The sequence below is a fragment of the Erpetoichthys calabaricus genome, chromosome 1, assembly GCF_900747795.2.
Source record: "Erpetoichthys calabaricus chromosome 1, fErpCal1.3, whole genome shotgun sequence".
Lineage (NCBI taxonomy): Eukaryota > Metazoa > Chordata > Cladistia > Polypteriformes > Polypteridae > Erpetoichthys > Erpetoichthys calabaricus.
The window spans coordinates 66055181-66072636 of NC_041394.2; the positions used below are offsets into that span (position 1 = coordinate 66055181).

Consider the following 17456-nt stretch of genomic DNA (forward strand, 5'->3'; position numbering starts at 1 on the left):
TTTGGCTTTTGATTATGATTGGTTCCTTTAATATTTTTACTGTTTATTTTAGACTTTTTGTTTAACTTTGTCTTACCTTAGAATGTAGTTCGTTTTACCTTATTTATTCTAATGTACAGCACCTTGATCAACATTGGTTGTTTTAAATATGCTTTATAAATAAACTAAGCTATTTGCCTTTACTGTTGTTTTTTAGACTAGTTTCCTGGCTTTTTATACAGTATATATTTATGTTTATTTTTATTGCATATGTATGTTTGTGAATATTTATACATAGATGTGTGTAAGTTTACTTATGTGATACCTTTGTCCTTACTCTCTTGTCTTTACAGTATTTTTTTTTTTTTATCTTATTCCATTGGGTACCTTGAAAGATGATTAAATAAATAAAATGTATTTTTATTATTACCACCAGAACCTGGTCCATTTGTGCACCTAACACTCCCTACTGGACACAGCATTGAAAGGATTAAACTGAGAAGGCACTTCAGCTGAGAACCAAACTGCACTGTGATCCAAATTGTAATGCATGTGCCATTTTTGTTTGTATTTCCCTAAACAGCGAGTACGATTAAGGAATTCCTGTTTATAGTATAATATTATTATGTGTGTTATTACAAGCAAAATTACTGATAATCATAGCAAGTGTTTTAAATATTTTAAAAGAACACCAAATACATTGTTTCAAATTGTTATGGAAAATGCACTTTGAAAACATTCAATAGATCATAATGAACTCAAAACCAAATTAAGTTGTACTTTTTGCATGAACGGATCATTTTTCAAAAAATAAATTTCAACTTATAACATCCATCCATTTTCCATCCCGCAGAATCCAAACACAGGGTCACGGGGGTCTGCTGGAGCTAATCCCAGCCAACACAGGGCACAAGGCAGGAACCAATCCCGGGCAGGGTGCCAACCCACCGCAGGACACACACAAACACACCAAGCCAAACACACTAGGGCCAATTTAGAATCGCCAATCCACCTAACCTGCATGTCTTTGGACTGTGGGAGGAAACCAGAGTGCCCGGAGGAAACCCACGCAGACACGGGGAGAACATGCAAACTCCACGCAGGGAGGACCCGGGAAGTGAACTCGGGTCTCCTAACTGCGAGGCAGCAGCGCTACCACTGCACCACCGTGCCGCCCTCAATTTATAACAAAAACCAATATTCACGAATCAAGTTACATATTAAGATATGAGCCCTTCTTTGATATGACCTTAACAACTCTCTCACCCATTGAACTTGTAGGGCCATGTATAGTTTCCACCTGTGTTGACTCCCAGAGTTGCTGCTTCATGGTACACTTCTGCCCACCCTCATTGATCTTCCTTTTAAGGTACAGGTTCTCAATAAGCTCGAGGCCAGGGGATGATGGTGGTCACGTTGTTATTTTTTCTTCCTTTATGGCCATAGCAAACAAGGAATCAATGGTGTGATATGCAGCATTGGATGATGCGTTTTCTGGCCAGCATGTCTGTCTATACCAGAACAGGGAATTGTCAGTTTGGAACATATTTTTGTGGAGGTCATTTTTTATACCTTAAGGGACCCTAACAGGACCTGCCATCTCACTTCCCAGTAGTCTAGCCCAAATCATTACTCTGCCACCATGATGCTGACTTCGCAGTCTTGCTGGACCAAGGTACCCATTCACCAAGCATCCAGAACTCCATCAAGTGTAGCATGGGATTCACCCGTGAATAAAACTGTATGAGAATTATTCTTCATGTATTTCTTACCCACTTCAAACATTTCTCTTTGTGAACTGTGCTTAGGGGTGGTCAAAGTACAGCTTCATGCACGACTGCAAGCCCAGGAGGATCTAGACAGATAGACAGATTAATATTTTATTCATCCTCTCAGGGACGTTCAGGTGTCCAGTAGCTCAAACACATCAGTAAAAATTGTTACAAATTACTAAAAAAAGCAAGAAAAACAAAACATAAGTAAATAAATAGTAAATAGTACAAATGGTCAATTGCTAGTGTCGAAAGATAGAGTAGTGACCAGGTCATGAATTACTTGAATTGACACAGAAACAGAAACATAGAAACAAATGATCTTCTAAAGTGTTCTACAGCACAGTGAGTGAAGACGACTGCTATGTTTACTTCTTTGACCCATCAAAATGTTGTGGAGAGGGTGACTGCTATTGTCAACGGTGGCCTGTACCTTCCTTCCCACCACCATTGCCACTGAGTCCACAATCCTACCCATCACTGAGCCTCCCTTCTTCACCAACTTGTCCAGCCTCTTCGTGTTCTCATCTGTCATATTGCCTCCCCAATACATGGTAGCAAAGAAAAGGACACTGGCAACAACTGTCTGAGCCACTCTTGAGATGACACCAGCACGCTTCAAATACCTGTTTTCTGCTCAAAAGTGGTTTGTTTATTAATGAGCATTAATTTGTCTGACCAACCTCGCCTGTGTTTTGAATCACAAATTCTTTAAGAGTTCAAATATCTCTCTTCAGTTTTCGTGATTTGTTTTCATGCCTTTTGCAAGACATTGCACTATTTCTCACCTGTCGTCTTCAGAAATGTTTTTCTTCCTCCGCATATTACATGAGAACTGTGACTTGCTTAATAACATGGAACAAATTCTTTAAATAGGTTTCCCTTTAATGAAGATCACCCAGCAAACTAATTATCAAACCTCTCTGAGCTTTATGCCAGTTATCTAAAAAGATATGAGAAATTAAACACGCAAACACTTCCATTGGCAAACTGAAAATGTAATGTTTATTGCACTGAAATCCTACTGATATGCCACTTGCATAATAATTTGGAATGCAATGTAGGGTCCAAGTGCCATGAGGCAGCATGCTACTGGCCTAGCCACCATGCCACCAGTGCAGAAAATGTCATAAATGTGATACGATCAATAAGATGAGGTGCTGTAGCAGTTGGACCTACTGTATCGCTGCTTCAATGACCCAATTACTAACATTGTCACTCTAGTTTTTCTCTCATAAACTTCAAATGATCCACGTGAATTAATTGTTCCTTTGGCACCACTTTAAGAAACGGTTCCTGTCATTGTCTTTTGGCTCGAAGACCAACTTCAGTACCCCATGATTATGCAATGCAAAAAGAGGGCTTGAATGCATAAAGAAGTGGCATTAAGGTAATCAATAAAAATGAATGAATTGATTTTCACTATGACATACTGAGAGTCTATAATCCATTCTTTTCAGCACTATTGCTTCTCTCATGGAAACGTTTAATCAGAATAGCGGACGGGAGTGCAATTTGCTTGTTCAGGTATCCTAGATGGAAGAATCTGAGCTGTTAGCAATGAAAGAGGCGAATTAGACATAAACGCTGAGATCAATTGATGAATGACGTCATTAATTAAGCTACCATAGAGGGGCACAGCCAATCAGAAGTGGGAACTTACAAAGCTATGAAGTGAGGCTCCCCTGACTGAGTTGGACACTTTGCAGGGAAGAAGCTGGCTGTGGCAAAGGTGAGTGACTGTCTATCTGTGCTGTTTAAAGTGAATGGGTCACCTCTCTCTTTATTCTGTGCCCGTCTATTTAGGACTGCTTGTTGGTCTGCTGCTATTTCTCCAAGTGCTTTACTGTACTTCAGGTGCTTCGAGTCTGCTTCAGTAAACTGACACTGTGTAAGAACGCACTGAAGTGAATAATTTTTGTCTCTGAATGTTGTGTATTTTTACCTTATGGTAGGTTCACACCTCAAAAGTGAATGTTCAGCATTCCAAAAGGTACTTGACTGCTGTGCTGAATACATTTTAAAATGTTATATGTTCTGCCATGGACTGATGCTCCATTAAAGGGTTGTTTCCTACCTGGAACCTGGTGTTACCAGGGTAGGCTTAGGTACCTCAGAAGCAGGTTTGAGAATTTCATGTTATCCTAACGTTCTCCTCATAAGTTTGCTTCTGTAATTAAGTTTAAAGAATGCAGGCAAGTAAAACTGTGAGTTTAAAAAAAAAAAAATCAGTCTTAAGTTCAACTAATGTTCTTCTCCCACAGATGAACTCAGGTGGACGTCACTTCTACATGTTGCTGGCCTTGTTTGCTATCTGTAGTGTTACTTTGTCAAGTTTACAAGACCCCCCTGGAAGTCTTCCACTAGCATTTAAGACTCAGAGTTCTGGAGTGGGGCTGGAGGCAGAGCCATCCCTGAGTCTGGCATCATCACTATGGAGACTTAAACAAGATCTTCTGAAACAAAAAGTGAAGCCACAGCCATGGGTTCAGGATGAGGGAAAGATGCCAAGGGAGGCAAATGAAAGCCTTGAGTCTCTAACGGAGATGCTTTTGAGAATGATCAATGAGGAGAAGGAAAATGCCGTAGGACAGCTGAGAGACAAAGAGGAAGACAGAGAAGACAGGAAGAGAAACCAGGCGCTCATTTCCATCGCTGGCGGCTTGCAGTCCTACAACAGGCAGAAAGGGGGTTTTGGGTTCCGTTTTGGGAAAAAGTAATTGAAAAACACCCTACCTTCAGCCAACCAGCAGTGTTTCACATGATTCCTACTGGTTATGGCATATCAAGTGGAATCACCTGGGACTCCATGTTTATCCTAAATCACCAAGTTGCTGTAAAATGTACTCTGACATCTTTTCAGCATTTTCCACAACAGCTTGTTTTGCTGTATTCCATCCTATACTGCGGTGCTCACGATTTATTTGGGGGCTACGTTTCTGTGCTTACAGTTACACTGCCACAGAAAAACCAGCACAGAACTGCTAACCCAGAAAGGCGCTTGCTCAGAAATAAAAATCAACTTCCAAACAGATTAAGAAGCACACCATGCTATATTTTATTGTGTAGAATTTGTAGACTCTAGGATTGTACTGTCATATTCAACTGATATGTAAAAAAAATGAAAATGTTTTCATTCATTAAAGAAAATGCCTTTCATCTAAACAGATACTTGAATCATTTCAATAAAGGATGCTAACATTTACACAAAGTACTGCATATGTATGCAGCCAATTAGTTGTTGTTTCTCCTCTTTGAAAAACATTTTTTATCTGGTTATGAGAGTCTCTTTCATATTTTTTCCCCTTTTCTGCAGATTTCCTTACCCCATTAAATTAATTTGAGATTAATCTATGCAGATATTGGAGACATATTTTGTCATTCATTATACTTTGCGTTTGGTGAATAATGGACATGGAAATCAATTTTGGTCTTTCTAATGTCTACAATATCACTTATGAGATATTAAAGGATATTAACAAGGAAAAAGTCAAGCAGATAAATCATGCCGAGTCAGTTATTTGAGTCATTTTGCAGTTATTGTGGTAGAATCATATTTAAGTTAATGCATATTATCCAATAATTGTCACAGACCTCGTTTGTTTAAATGGTCAGTGTTCATAATGACTGGTCTGTGGGTTGTGTAATAATATTTGAATCAACGCCTAAAGGCACTGTGTTTCCAAGGAGAAATGCTGTAAAGCTTACATTTTTAGTCTCAGCCTTTCTTTAATACCAGTTGGCAGAAAGTGTCTCTTTTATTCTCATTAGGTTATTATGAAATGAGATTTTATGAGATGATCATAACATTTGAATTGTGGCCATTACTGAAAAGGAAGACTTGATGGGAATTTCATTTGTGTTTACTTGTCAATATCCTCCCTTTTTCAGACAATACATTTTTTTTAAATAATAGCTTTAATTTAAAGTTTTACTGTTGTGATCTTATAAAATCTAGTAGTCTACTCTTGGACTTGTTTGGGTGGTTGTTGTTTTTTTAGAATATTTATATTTGCCTTGAACTCCCTTAACTAAGCATTTCACTGCATTTGCACTACATGTATAATTGTACGTAACAAATAAAATGTAATTTGATTTGAACTAATGAGCCTAATATAGACGCTTTCAGCCAATTGGCAGTAAAAGCAACTATTTATATAAAGACTATGACTATATATTGTAGGATATTTTAAAGATATTTTAAACAAAGTCTATTCTATTGGCAACTTCATTTTCCTTTGTATTTTCACGGAGTATGCTTCCTGGCAGTCTTCATGAAGTGTGCAGACATCAGTCATTTCATTAATTTTACAGTCATGGTGTTCATAAGGGGTAATCTCAGAAATATTCAGGTGGATGATCCTGTGGTGCCCTGGACACCAAGGACTGTGTTTCTGATACTGATGTGAGCACCACAAGGGACAGTCATGTCTCCTCATCTGTTCAGCCTGCACACCTCAGACTACAAATACAACACCAGGTCATGTCACTTGCAGCAATTCTCAGATAATCCTGCACTTATGGGGGTGTATTGATAAAGGGGATGTGACAGAGTATAGGAGTTAGGTGGAAAAGTTTGTTTCTTGGTGCAAAGAGAATTGTCTGCACCTTAACATCAGCAAAACCAAGGAACTGGTTATTGTCCAGTCACTCTTCAAGGAGTGGATGTTAAGGTCATCCACTCCTACAAGTACTTGGGGGGGGGGGGGGGCATTAATGACAGGTTGGTCTCTGAACACAGAGGAACTATATAACAAAGGGCTGAGCAGGCACTTTTTCCTCAGGAGACTGTGTTCCTTTAATGTGAGAAGTGACGTCCTTCACATCTTCTATAGCTCTGTGATGGCCAGTGCAATTTTCTACGTGTGATGAACTGAGCTGGTATCATCACTTCAAAAGAGCTCACTGAATCAACAAGCTAATTAAAAGGGAAATCTCAGTTATAGGACACTCTCTGGACCCCCTGGAGGTAGTAGTAGTGGAGAAAACTGCGTGCCATTATAAACAATGGTGTACATCCCCTCTCTGACACACTAACACTGAGGACTTACAGCCAACAAATCCTTCAGCAGAAGTGTGTCAAGAAACGAACTGAGGCTCATTTATACCAACAGCAATATGTCAGCACAATGCCTCGCTGTGACTGTAAGAGCAATGTCAGAACTTTTAATTTTCATGCTTCACAGTCATTCTGGTGTGTGTTTAGATCAAATTGTATGTGCATATTTATTTATTTATTTGCTTACTTACTTGCTTATCTACCTATTTATACATTTAAAGAAGTTGTGTAAAAAGCCAAATATCCCCTAAGGCAGTGTTTCCCAAACTCGGTCCTGGGGACCCACTATGGCTGCAGGTTTTTGTTCCAACCGGATTCCTAATCAGTGACAACAACCTGATAGCACTGATCTCATTTAATTAGCTGGTATTTTTTTTCTCTTATTCGACATTCAGAAAAGTACAGTAGCAGTTGTGAATACAGTTGTGAATTTCCCCCTGGGATTAATAAAGTATCTATCTATCTATCTATCTATCTATCTATCTATCTATCTATCTATCTAGCATGATTTTTACATTTATAAGACATTTAGAAATATTTCTGCTTTTGCTATAGATTTAAATGCTTAACTCTCTTTTTTGATTTCATTATATTTTGCCCTTTCTCTGTGCGGTTTTTCACCCTTCCTTGTATCTTAATAATGACAATTTAAAATGAGCAGAGCAGAGACCCAGGCAAACAACACTGAATAATCAAAGGCTGCAACTACTTTAGAGTCAGACCCACTAATTACTAAATAATGGATTAATTAAACAATTAGAATACCTAGAAAAGTTGAATGAAAATCAAGATGAAAATACTGTTAAAAAGAAAAAAATACATTATTCCTATATAACTGCTTGGTACATTTGAATTTTTTTTTTTTTTAGCAAACTTAGTTTTCTAATTTCTATATTGCTCCCTAAACACAGAACTTGGGAAATATCAGTTCACTTAATTAGCCCAGGAGTTCAATTAAAAAGAGAATCTGGTTGGAACAAAAACCTGCAGCCACAGGGGGTCCCCAGGACCGAGTTTGGGAAACACTGCCCTAAGGACAAATAAAGTTCTGTCCATCTATGTATAACACGCTGTATCAGATCATTGTCTGAGACCCTCGTTGTGTATTGGTCAATGTTAGTGAAAACTATCACAGACTTCTTGTCTTCAAGTTGTATAATAATATCTGGATCTGTCCTCGGTCTTTGAGGGCATTCCATTCTAAAGAAGAAATACTGTAATGCAATATACTGTATAGCCAAGGTCTTTATATAAATAGTTACCTTTAATGTCAGTTGGCAGAAAGTGTCTACTTTAGGTCCAAGAAGTGTAAAAATAGATTTTATAAAAAGATCATAATGGTACAAGATTGGTTAAGATCTAAAAGATCTTTATTTACTAAAAATAATACATAAATAAGTTTGAAGGGTTAATATTGACAGGCGAATAAAAATTAATATTAACTTCAATACTTTTTCAATAAAGGCACTAATTTAAACTTGTACTGTGACAATCTTCTTATAAAATCAACTTCCATACCTCAAGAACTAATTGGTCTAAAAGAGACACTTTCTACCAACTGATTTTAAGGGGCACTATTATATAGAGACCACAAACATCATTTGTAAGAAGCTTTACAATAATTCCTCTTTAGAGCACAATACCTTTAAACAGTCCAAATATTATAAGTCCCACGGACCAGAGAAGTCCAAGAGACACCATAAACACTGACAAATATACAGTACAAATGAGCATCTCATATACTTATGTGTTACGTACAACTTAAAGATGAGCCTGCTACTCCAGTTTCACTGCTAAATTCATCAAATAATTGACCTTGCACACTCTGTGAGGATCACAAGGAAGAACACACTCTCCTGAGTGAAAAGGAGAAGAAATATACCCTTACCAACCAAATATATCCATCCATCCATTCTCTTCCGCTTATCCGAGGTCGGGTCGCGGGGGCAGCAGCTTGAGCAGAGATGCCCAGACTTCCCTCTCTCCAGCCACTTCTTCTAGCTCTTCCGGGAGAATCCCAAGGCGTTCCCAGGCCAGCCGAGAGACATAGTCCCTCCAGCGTGTCCTGGGTCTTCCCCTAGGCCTCCTCCCGGTGATCAGATTCCCGAGCCACCTCATCTGACTCCTCTCGATGCAGAGGAGCAGCGGCTCTACTCTGAGCCCCTCCCGGATGACTGAGCTTCTCACCCTATCTTTAAGGGAGAGCCCAGACACACTGCGGAGGAAACTCATTTCAACTGCTTGTATTCACGATCTCGTTCTTTCGGTCACTTACCCATAGCTCATGACCACAGGTGAGGGTAGGAACATAGATCAGCTGGTAAACTGAGAGCTTTGCCTTACGGCTCAGCTCCTTTTTCACCACGAAAAAATATACAAATATACTTGGCTTAAAATACTTTAGTTCAATTACCATTTACATATCACTACGTGGATCCCTAAAATGTAATGAAAAATATGTTTGGTACTATCAATCAACCTTGCTTTGATAATGAGAGTAAATAAGACTACAATATAGAATCAAGCAGAAGCCTTTACACTTTGATAAAAATAAATCCATATATACTGGCAACCCATCTCAGATGGGTTACTGCCTAGTGCCCAGTGCTGCTAGAACAGGTACCTGCAACTCATCACCCACAATTAGACAAACATGAGAGAAAATGAGTGTGAATTTATATAAGCTGCAGATGAAGAGCATTCTGTGTCACAGTGGTCAGTACTGCCACCTCACGTTTCTAGAAAGATGGGTTCAACTCCCAGGCCAGGCACCATCTTGGTAGGGCTTGTATGTTCGCCCCATTACTACACTGGTTCTACTTTGGATATTCTTTTCTTTTTTGTTTGTACTTCCCCAAATCATTCATGTTAAGTGGTCAAAGGCTATGAAAGGGACATTAAAAATGAGAGCGTTCTGACCAGGATTGGTCTTCCTTGTCCCCACTGCTGCTGGGATCGGCTCTTTAACCCCCATCAAAAAATAAGGTAAACCATCATCATCAGAGCAGAAATAAAACACTGGTTAGTCTTCATAAAATATGCAATTTTTTCAGTTATACGTACACTTTGTATTTTTAATGTGATTGTTGTCTCTGTTGTGAACTTGTTTGATCACTGTTTTACCTGATACAGAAAGTAATGGCCTAAATTATAGTGGACATCAGTTGCTTTGTTATTTTCCTTTCCATCTTTAAAATCTCAGTTCTTAAGTTCTCAATAATAAAACTGCAATTGTTGTGAAATTTATTTGCATTAGAACTAAACTGGAATATAAAACAAAAATTGTATGTCAATATAATTGGGTCAGCCCAGGTAGCTATTCAATTACTAAAAAAAAAGAATGCAGAGAAAAGCCAAGAAAAATGACACCTTTTACTGGCTAACTAAAAAGATTACAATATGCAAGCTTTTGAGGCAACTCAGGCCCCTTCTTCAGGCAAGATGTAAATTACATGTACATGATTACACCTTGCCTGAAGAAGGGGCCTGAGTTGCCTCGAAAGCTTGCATATTGTAATCTTTTTAGTTAGCCAATAAAAGGTGTCATTTTGCTTGGCTTTTCTCTACATTCATAATGGCTAACACAGTACAACACCCTAGTACTAAAAAAAAAGAAAAAAGACACAGACCAAACTATAAATTGTGGTTACTTTTTATAAGGATTCTGTGTGTTTTGTTTTAAAGAATTATGTGGAATTAATCTGGACATGGCAAACTTGATAACTGATTGTTAAATAACACAATTATAAAAGGCAGTGTGATGTAGTGGTAAAAGGCTTTGGACTTTAAACCCTGACGAAGAGGATTTAAATCTTACTTCTGACACTGTGTGACCAGGAGTGAGTCACTTCACCTCCAAATGGACAAATAAAAGTCGCCTCGGATAAGGGCATCAGCCAAATACATCCATCCATTATCCAACCCGCTGAATCCAAACACAGGGTCACGGGGGTCTGCTGGAGCCAATCCCAGCCAACACAGGGCACAAGGCAGGAACCAATCCCGGGCAGGGTGCCAACCCACCGCAGGACACACACAAACACACCCACACACCAAGCACACACTAGGGCCAATTTAGAATCGCCAATCCACCTAACCTGCATGTCTTTGGACTGTGGGAGGAAACCGGAGCACCCGGAGGAAACCCACGCAGACAACATGCAAACTCCACGCAGGGAGGACCCGGGAAGCGAACCCAGGTCCCCAGGTCTCCCAACTGCGAGGCAGCAGCGCTACCCACTGCGCCACCGTGCCGCCCACCAAATACATTAATGGCAATAATAAAAGGCTCTGATCATAGCTGGATAGTGGAAATTAGTAAATCCTGTTTTGTTTGTCTGTTGTAAACATTTTGCAGGCTCTAAATGGCGTGCCACTCTACCTGCACATATGTACAGTCAGTTAAGAAGGAAGTTCCTAGCACAACAGAGAGAATGTGGAAACTCCAAACAGGCCTGCACAAGTAGCTGTGAGGTTGCAATGCCAACTACTGTGCCATAGTGCCAGCCTAAATCATGTGATAAGATAACATTTAATGGTGCCTTTAGATAGCCAGCTGTTCAGCTAAGGCATTGGAGTTTAAATAACAATGCTGCTGCTTGAGAGTTAACTCACAGTGTGATCCTGAGCAAATTGCTTAACACTCCTGTTTGTAAAAAACAATATATGGAAAGAAAAATTCTGATCTTTTAAATTATCTTGTTTGATGTCTAATAAATGGTCAGTTATAATAATAGTAAAACAGTGAACACTATGCCACTGCACTTCACAAGTATGGAATAGCAGTACAGTTGTCAAAGCTGCCTTAATGGAGGAAGACTACACTTGTTTGGAGCATAAAATGTGAAAACAGTACCTGCACTCCATCAAAATGTGCTTAAAGAACGAACTTGGACATTTGTTGATATACAAGAAAAAAATCAGGGTTGACCTTGTAGTACCTCTGTAGGCAAAATGATTCCAAGAATAACTGAATACAGGAATGTGAATTTAATGTACATATAACCACCATAGGGTAGACAGAACAAAGGGAGAACACAAAAATAATAGAAATCCTGCTGCGTATCTGGGTTTTCCTACAGGGCTTTGTACCCGGGTACTCCTTTGTCAACTTTCATTCTACTGATTCTCCTTCTACAAGCCCTGACCTCAGTTAGCAACAGCATCAATAACAATTTAATTATTGTATAGCCCAAAATCATACAAGATTTGCCTCAATGGCCTTTAACAGGCCCTGTTTTTGGACTGACCCCCAACCTTGACTCTCTAAGAAATAAGAAAAAATAAGAAAAAAATTCCAAAAAAACCCTGTAGGAAAATAATGTAAGAAATGTTGGAAAGGTCTATTCAGAGAGAGATCCCCTTCCAGGTAGGTTGGGCATGCAATGGATGTCAAGAAATGGGGTGAATACAACACACCAAACAGAATAAAAGTAATCCTCTTCACCGGCCTAGATGGCCAATCTATCAGTGCCACCTCAGAAATACAATACTACAGTACAAACTACTTTATTTTTGCACAAGTGCAGGCTCAGAGCACAGTGACAAGCCTCACCACACTAATCAAGTGTTCACCACACCAGTCAAAGATTTGTTCCTACTCACCTCCCAACTCCCACTTCAACAAGCTCATGGACACAAGGTAGCTTTATTCCTTATCTTGGCTTCAATTCTAAGATCAGGTATGGCTGTACATCTACTCCAGGAGCAGCAGGCATAACCATCCATCTGACCTAATGGACCGGGTCTTCATGGCAGCAGTCATGTTTGCCTGTTCTGCAAAAGAGACAGCTTGATCCCATAACCGTCTCAAATCTACTGTTGCCCTTTATCCGTCTGGAGTTGCTGCCACCTCTGGCATTTCCTCCTTGACATTAATTTCTCTACAATACTGGTGCCCACTGCATATAGTCCTCCCAGGTGAATCCTCACATACTCATAAAATATACAGCCATGGTGGTACCCATGCTGTTACCAGCAACTTTAACTTCCTTTGCCAGTGCTTGCAGTGATAGGCCCTACTGCTGTCCCGTCCATCGTTGTCCTGCCTGTTCAGATTAGGATGCCTCTTATTAGAATCAGTTAACATGTGAGGAGTTAAGTGACTGGTTTATGTCCGATACAATCAGCCAGTATCAGGAACTAAACCTTGAGTATAGTGGTTCATCGTCACAACACAACTGTTACTAGACCACAGTCCTTGTCCAACAATTTAAAAGCAGAGTGGAGGAAGACAACTTTTAACTAGGAATAAAATTATCTCTGCCACAAAATGAAACCCATGCTGTTACGTAAACATGCACATATTTAGTCAACGTTAAATTTAAGTTCTACGTGTTATCAGTAAGCATTTGCAAGACTGCTTAACTTGAACGTAATTCCCCAGCAACACCATATGGAAAATCTTGTTATGAGCAGAATTCCCTCATTCTACTGAGGACTGACTTTCTCCATAGTAACAAAAAGGGTTAGAAATGAATTTTAATAGCTAACTAGTAATTGCTCTTTACATTGTTCAGAATTGTCCTTTGTCCAGTAAATGAAAAATACCATTTTCTCTACTTACCAAAGCCACACGCACAAACAGTATCAAGGAATACCTTAAGACTCTGATCTTACAGAAAAGAAAGCTGTCGTTAAATAATTTGAGATGGCTTTCTACAACTGATTATAAAAGAAAATTTCACTTTATCGAAGCATACATTACAAAACATTTCAAGCATTCCATGAGACATATTTGTGTCTATTTGCATAAATGTCCATGGATTTTGCACCAATAAAAAAGCATTAAATATAAAAATATGACAAGGTATTATAAATAATTTTAAAATTAGGTTAAAGAATACAGAATATAAATTACATAAAAGAATACAAAAAATCTAAATAAAAAATCTTATTTGAGTAATAAGGCCTTTATTTACCCCACAAATATAGCGACTAAAGCTGTCTAATGCTGCCTGGGAATGTATTCCCTCACAACTAACGGCACACACCTACAAGGTAAGATGGAACAGACAGGAGATGAACGTCAACAGAGTGAAGGTCAGTGGACAAGGATGAATCCCAAATGGTAAGCAGGAAGAGGACTTTCGTGGAGAGCTTTAAATGTAAAACCAGTGTAACAAGGAGCTATGGTCTAAAAAACCAGGCTGACACAAGATGGGAGCCTTGTGTGTGTCAGTAGACCAGCACCTGAGTTCTAAACCATCTAAAGTTTATGGACAGTCGTTTTATACAGCAGGGATGTTACATTTGGATCATTAAAGACTGCAGTGGCTGCAGGTTTTCATTCCAGTCACTTTTTGAATTAGTAACCAATTACTGCTGCTAACGGAAGAAGTTTAATGTTTTAATTTTAATTGACTTTCTTTTTAACTTTTAATTGCTCCTTTGTTCTTTATCAGCAACCAAACAGTAACAAGGTGCAAAGTCAGCCAGCTGATGACCAACTAGCTTGAATTCACCTATGTGTCCATCATACAGTATCTGTTTTAAACAATATTTGTAGTAAGAAGTTAAGCAAAATGACACCTTTAATTGGCTAAAAAGATTATAATATGCAAGCTTTTGAGGCAACCCAAGTCCCTTCTTCAGGCAAGGGGCCTGAGTAAGTTACCTTGAAAGCTTGCATATTGTAATCTTTTTAGTTAGCCAATAAAAGGTGTCATTTTGCTTGACTTCTGACTGTATCCATAATGGCTAACATGGTACAAAACCCTAATACTATAAAAAAAACATTTGAAAAGAGAAAAATATTGATCTGCTCAGGCCCACATAACATTTGGATGTTGTCTCAGAAAAGAGAAAATCAAGAGTTAAGGAAATATTAGTGTTCTCATTCTGCCATATGGCACAAGCCATAAAATTAACTCACATCTCTCTATTATAAAAAAAAAAAAAAAAAACTTGGGACGAGACTGTGACGAGACGTGATCTTATGAAGAGCGATCTTTGAGAGACAGAGAGACACATGCAGAGCAGGTTAGAGATAATGGAAGTAGGAAAATTCAAAACTCTCGAAAAAATGAGAGTAAAGCTCACATTAGCGCAAACCAATAGAAAATATCCATCCATCCATTTTCCAACCCGCTGAATCCGAACACAGGGTCACGGGGGTCTGCTGGAGCCAATCCCAGCCAACACAGGGCACAAGGCAGGAAACAATCCCGGGCAGGGTGCCAACCCACCGCAGGACACACACAAACACACCCACACACCAAGCACACACTAGGGCCAATTTAGAATCGCCAATCCACCTAACCTGCATGTCTTTGGACTGTGGGAGGAAACCGGAGCGCCCGGAGGAAACCCACGCAGACACGGGGAGAACATGCAAACTCCATGCAGGGAGGACCCGGGAATCGAACCCAGGTCCCCAGATCTCCCAACTGCGAGGCAGCAGCGCTACCCACTGCGCCACCGTGCCGCCCCCAATAGAAAATATTACTCAGTGAAATAACGGAAGAGCGAAAAGATATCGAATAGTGTTTGAGGATGTCTGGTGGAGAAGAGAGACAAAGCAGTGACTTTGAAACGTTCGAAGCGCTGCACAAAATGTAGATCACGCTGCACAGGAGCAGCAGCAAGCCAGCAGCTGATCGAGCAAAGAAGAGGTAAAAAAAACAACTGTTATTTGCTTCCCATTGTATCGCCATTAAAGAGGGGTTTCGGAAGAGAGACCGCATCTCCTTGGGGTGCGTTCAGCCCTACTCTTCACAACGGTGCGTATTGCAGGCAGTGGGGAGGAGTAGACGAGCGAAGTGCAGATCACGCGGCACGGAAGCAGCAGCAAGCCAGCATCTGATCGAGCAAAGAAATGAAAAACACAACTATTATTTCTTTCCCTGATTGTATATACTGTTTAAGAGGGGTTTTGGAGGAGTGAACGCTTCTCCTTGGAGTGCATTCAGCCCCCCTTTTCACAACAGCATAGCTGTAGAGTAAAGATTGCATTAGCGCAAACAAACAGAAAATATTAATCGGTGAAATAACGGAACAGCGAAAAGAGATTGAATAGTGTTTGAGGATGTCTGGCGGAGAAGAGAGACAAGACAGTGACTTTAAAACGTTTGAATCGCCGCACAAAATGCAGATCACACCGCACAGGAGCAGCAGTAAGCCAGTATCTGATCAAGAAAAGAGGAGGTAAAAAAAACAACTGTTATTTGTTTCCCATAGTATCACCATTTAAGAGAGGTTTCAGAGGAGTGACCGCGTCTCCTTGGGGTGCGTTCAGCCCCCCTTTTCACAACGGTATGTAGCGCTTTAAAGGGGTTGGCGAGCAAAGAGAGCAGGGGGCGAAGCCCCCTAGTGTTTTATTAAAAGAAACTGATTGGATTAAAATTGGTGGCCTACATGAAAACAGAGTATCAGACTTCTGATTTAGATGGTCACTTGTTGGCTGTATCTCATAACTGTCTTTCATTATTGTTTTGGCATCTGGTTAAAAGAAAAGGAAACAATATAAGTGTTTCCAATCTTACAAAGCAAGTCAATTAAAATTAAGGCCAAAAAACTGAAATTAATTTGTGACAGTAATTGGTCACTAATTTAGAAAGTGGCTGGAACAAAAACCTGCAGTCACTGCGGTCCTCCAGGATCTGAGTTTGTAAGGCTGCACATCTGAGATATTGAGCATTAAAACAGTTTAAGTGTGAGGAGGAAAAAGTGAAAAGCACTTTGAGCAGCAGGAGAAATTAATTAATTTTACTCATTTGAAAACACATAGACATACAAGTCACTTTTATGTGTGTATCAAAACAAAGTTAAGAATCAAATGCAACACCAATAAATGTTAACTGTTGTTTCGTAAGGTCAAAGAACTTCCAGATGGAGTTTTAATATCTAAAAATGATTATCTACACTTGCATTCCTCAATCATGGGGCCAAATATGTATAAACTGTACATACTATATAGGGAGTGATTCAGTTTCATAATTCAGTTCAGTATTTAATAGAATACTCAGTTCAAGTGCTTTGAGCAATAAGGTTGCTGTTACTGCTGCTCCTTTTTTATTTAAACACTCCTTCGTGTATTTGAATGTGATGGCCTGTCATCCAGTCCAGAGCTGGTTTTCTGACCTGCTCTGCCCCTCTGTAGGCCTGACTGCATTAAGTCGATTTAAGGATGCTATGTAATGTTATCTTATATACAGTATGTAGTATTTTACAAATACACTAAGATTTACCTATTGGTTTCAACTGAGGTTAAGTGGGTGTCACTGTAAGACAAGACTAACTGTATAAATTTATAACAACCTTTTCTGAAACTCTAGGTTTTTACACCATACTAGCAAAGTTAATTAATGGGATACAGAAATATTTCTCCTCACATGGGCTATTAGTGATACCAATGTTGTAGTAGAGGTTATTTGAAAAATCTGACAGCAGTGATGTATACTTTTATTTTAATTAGCTGTGGCCACTAGAGGACATCACAGATCCCACCAAACCTCAGTCACAATTGTGCCAACTACAGTTCCGGGTTCAAAACTTAACTTTTAGTTTTCTTTATCACAATTTTTCTTTAGTAGTTCTTTCTTTCCCTCTCTCTTTTGTCCTCTCCCCTTCCAAGTGAGGTTCATCTGACTCCATTCCTGATCTGACTCCCCAAATGAATGTGAGGAGGCTACTTTTATGCAGGACCC

General features: G+C 39.4%; 1 protein-coding gene across 1 annotated transcript; it reads left to right on the plus strand.

Annotated features, from left to right (window-relative positions):
• The first annotated feature begins 3030 nt into the window (after positions 1 to 3030).
• Positions 3031 to 4916, plus strand: qrfp (pyroglutamylated RFamide peptide). The gene is made up of 2 exons (XM_051932844.1): positions 3031 to 3483; positions 4016 to 4916. The coding sequence occupies exon 2, from the start codon at positions 4016 to 4018 to the stop codon at positions 4469 to 4471; it is 456 nt and encodes a 151-aa protein (XP_051788804.1). The 5' UTR covers positions 3031 to 3483; the 3' UTR covers positions 4472 to 4916.
• Positions 4917 to 17456: the final 12540 nt, after the last annotated feature.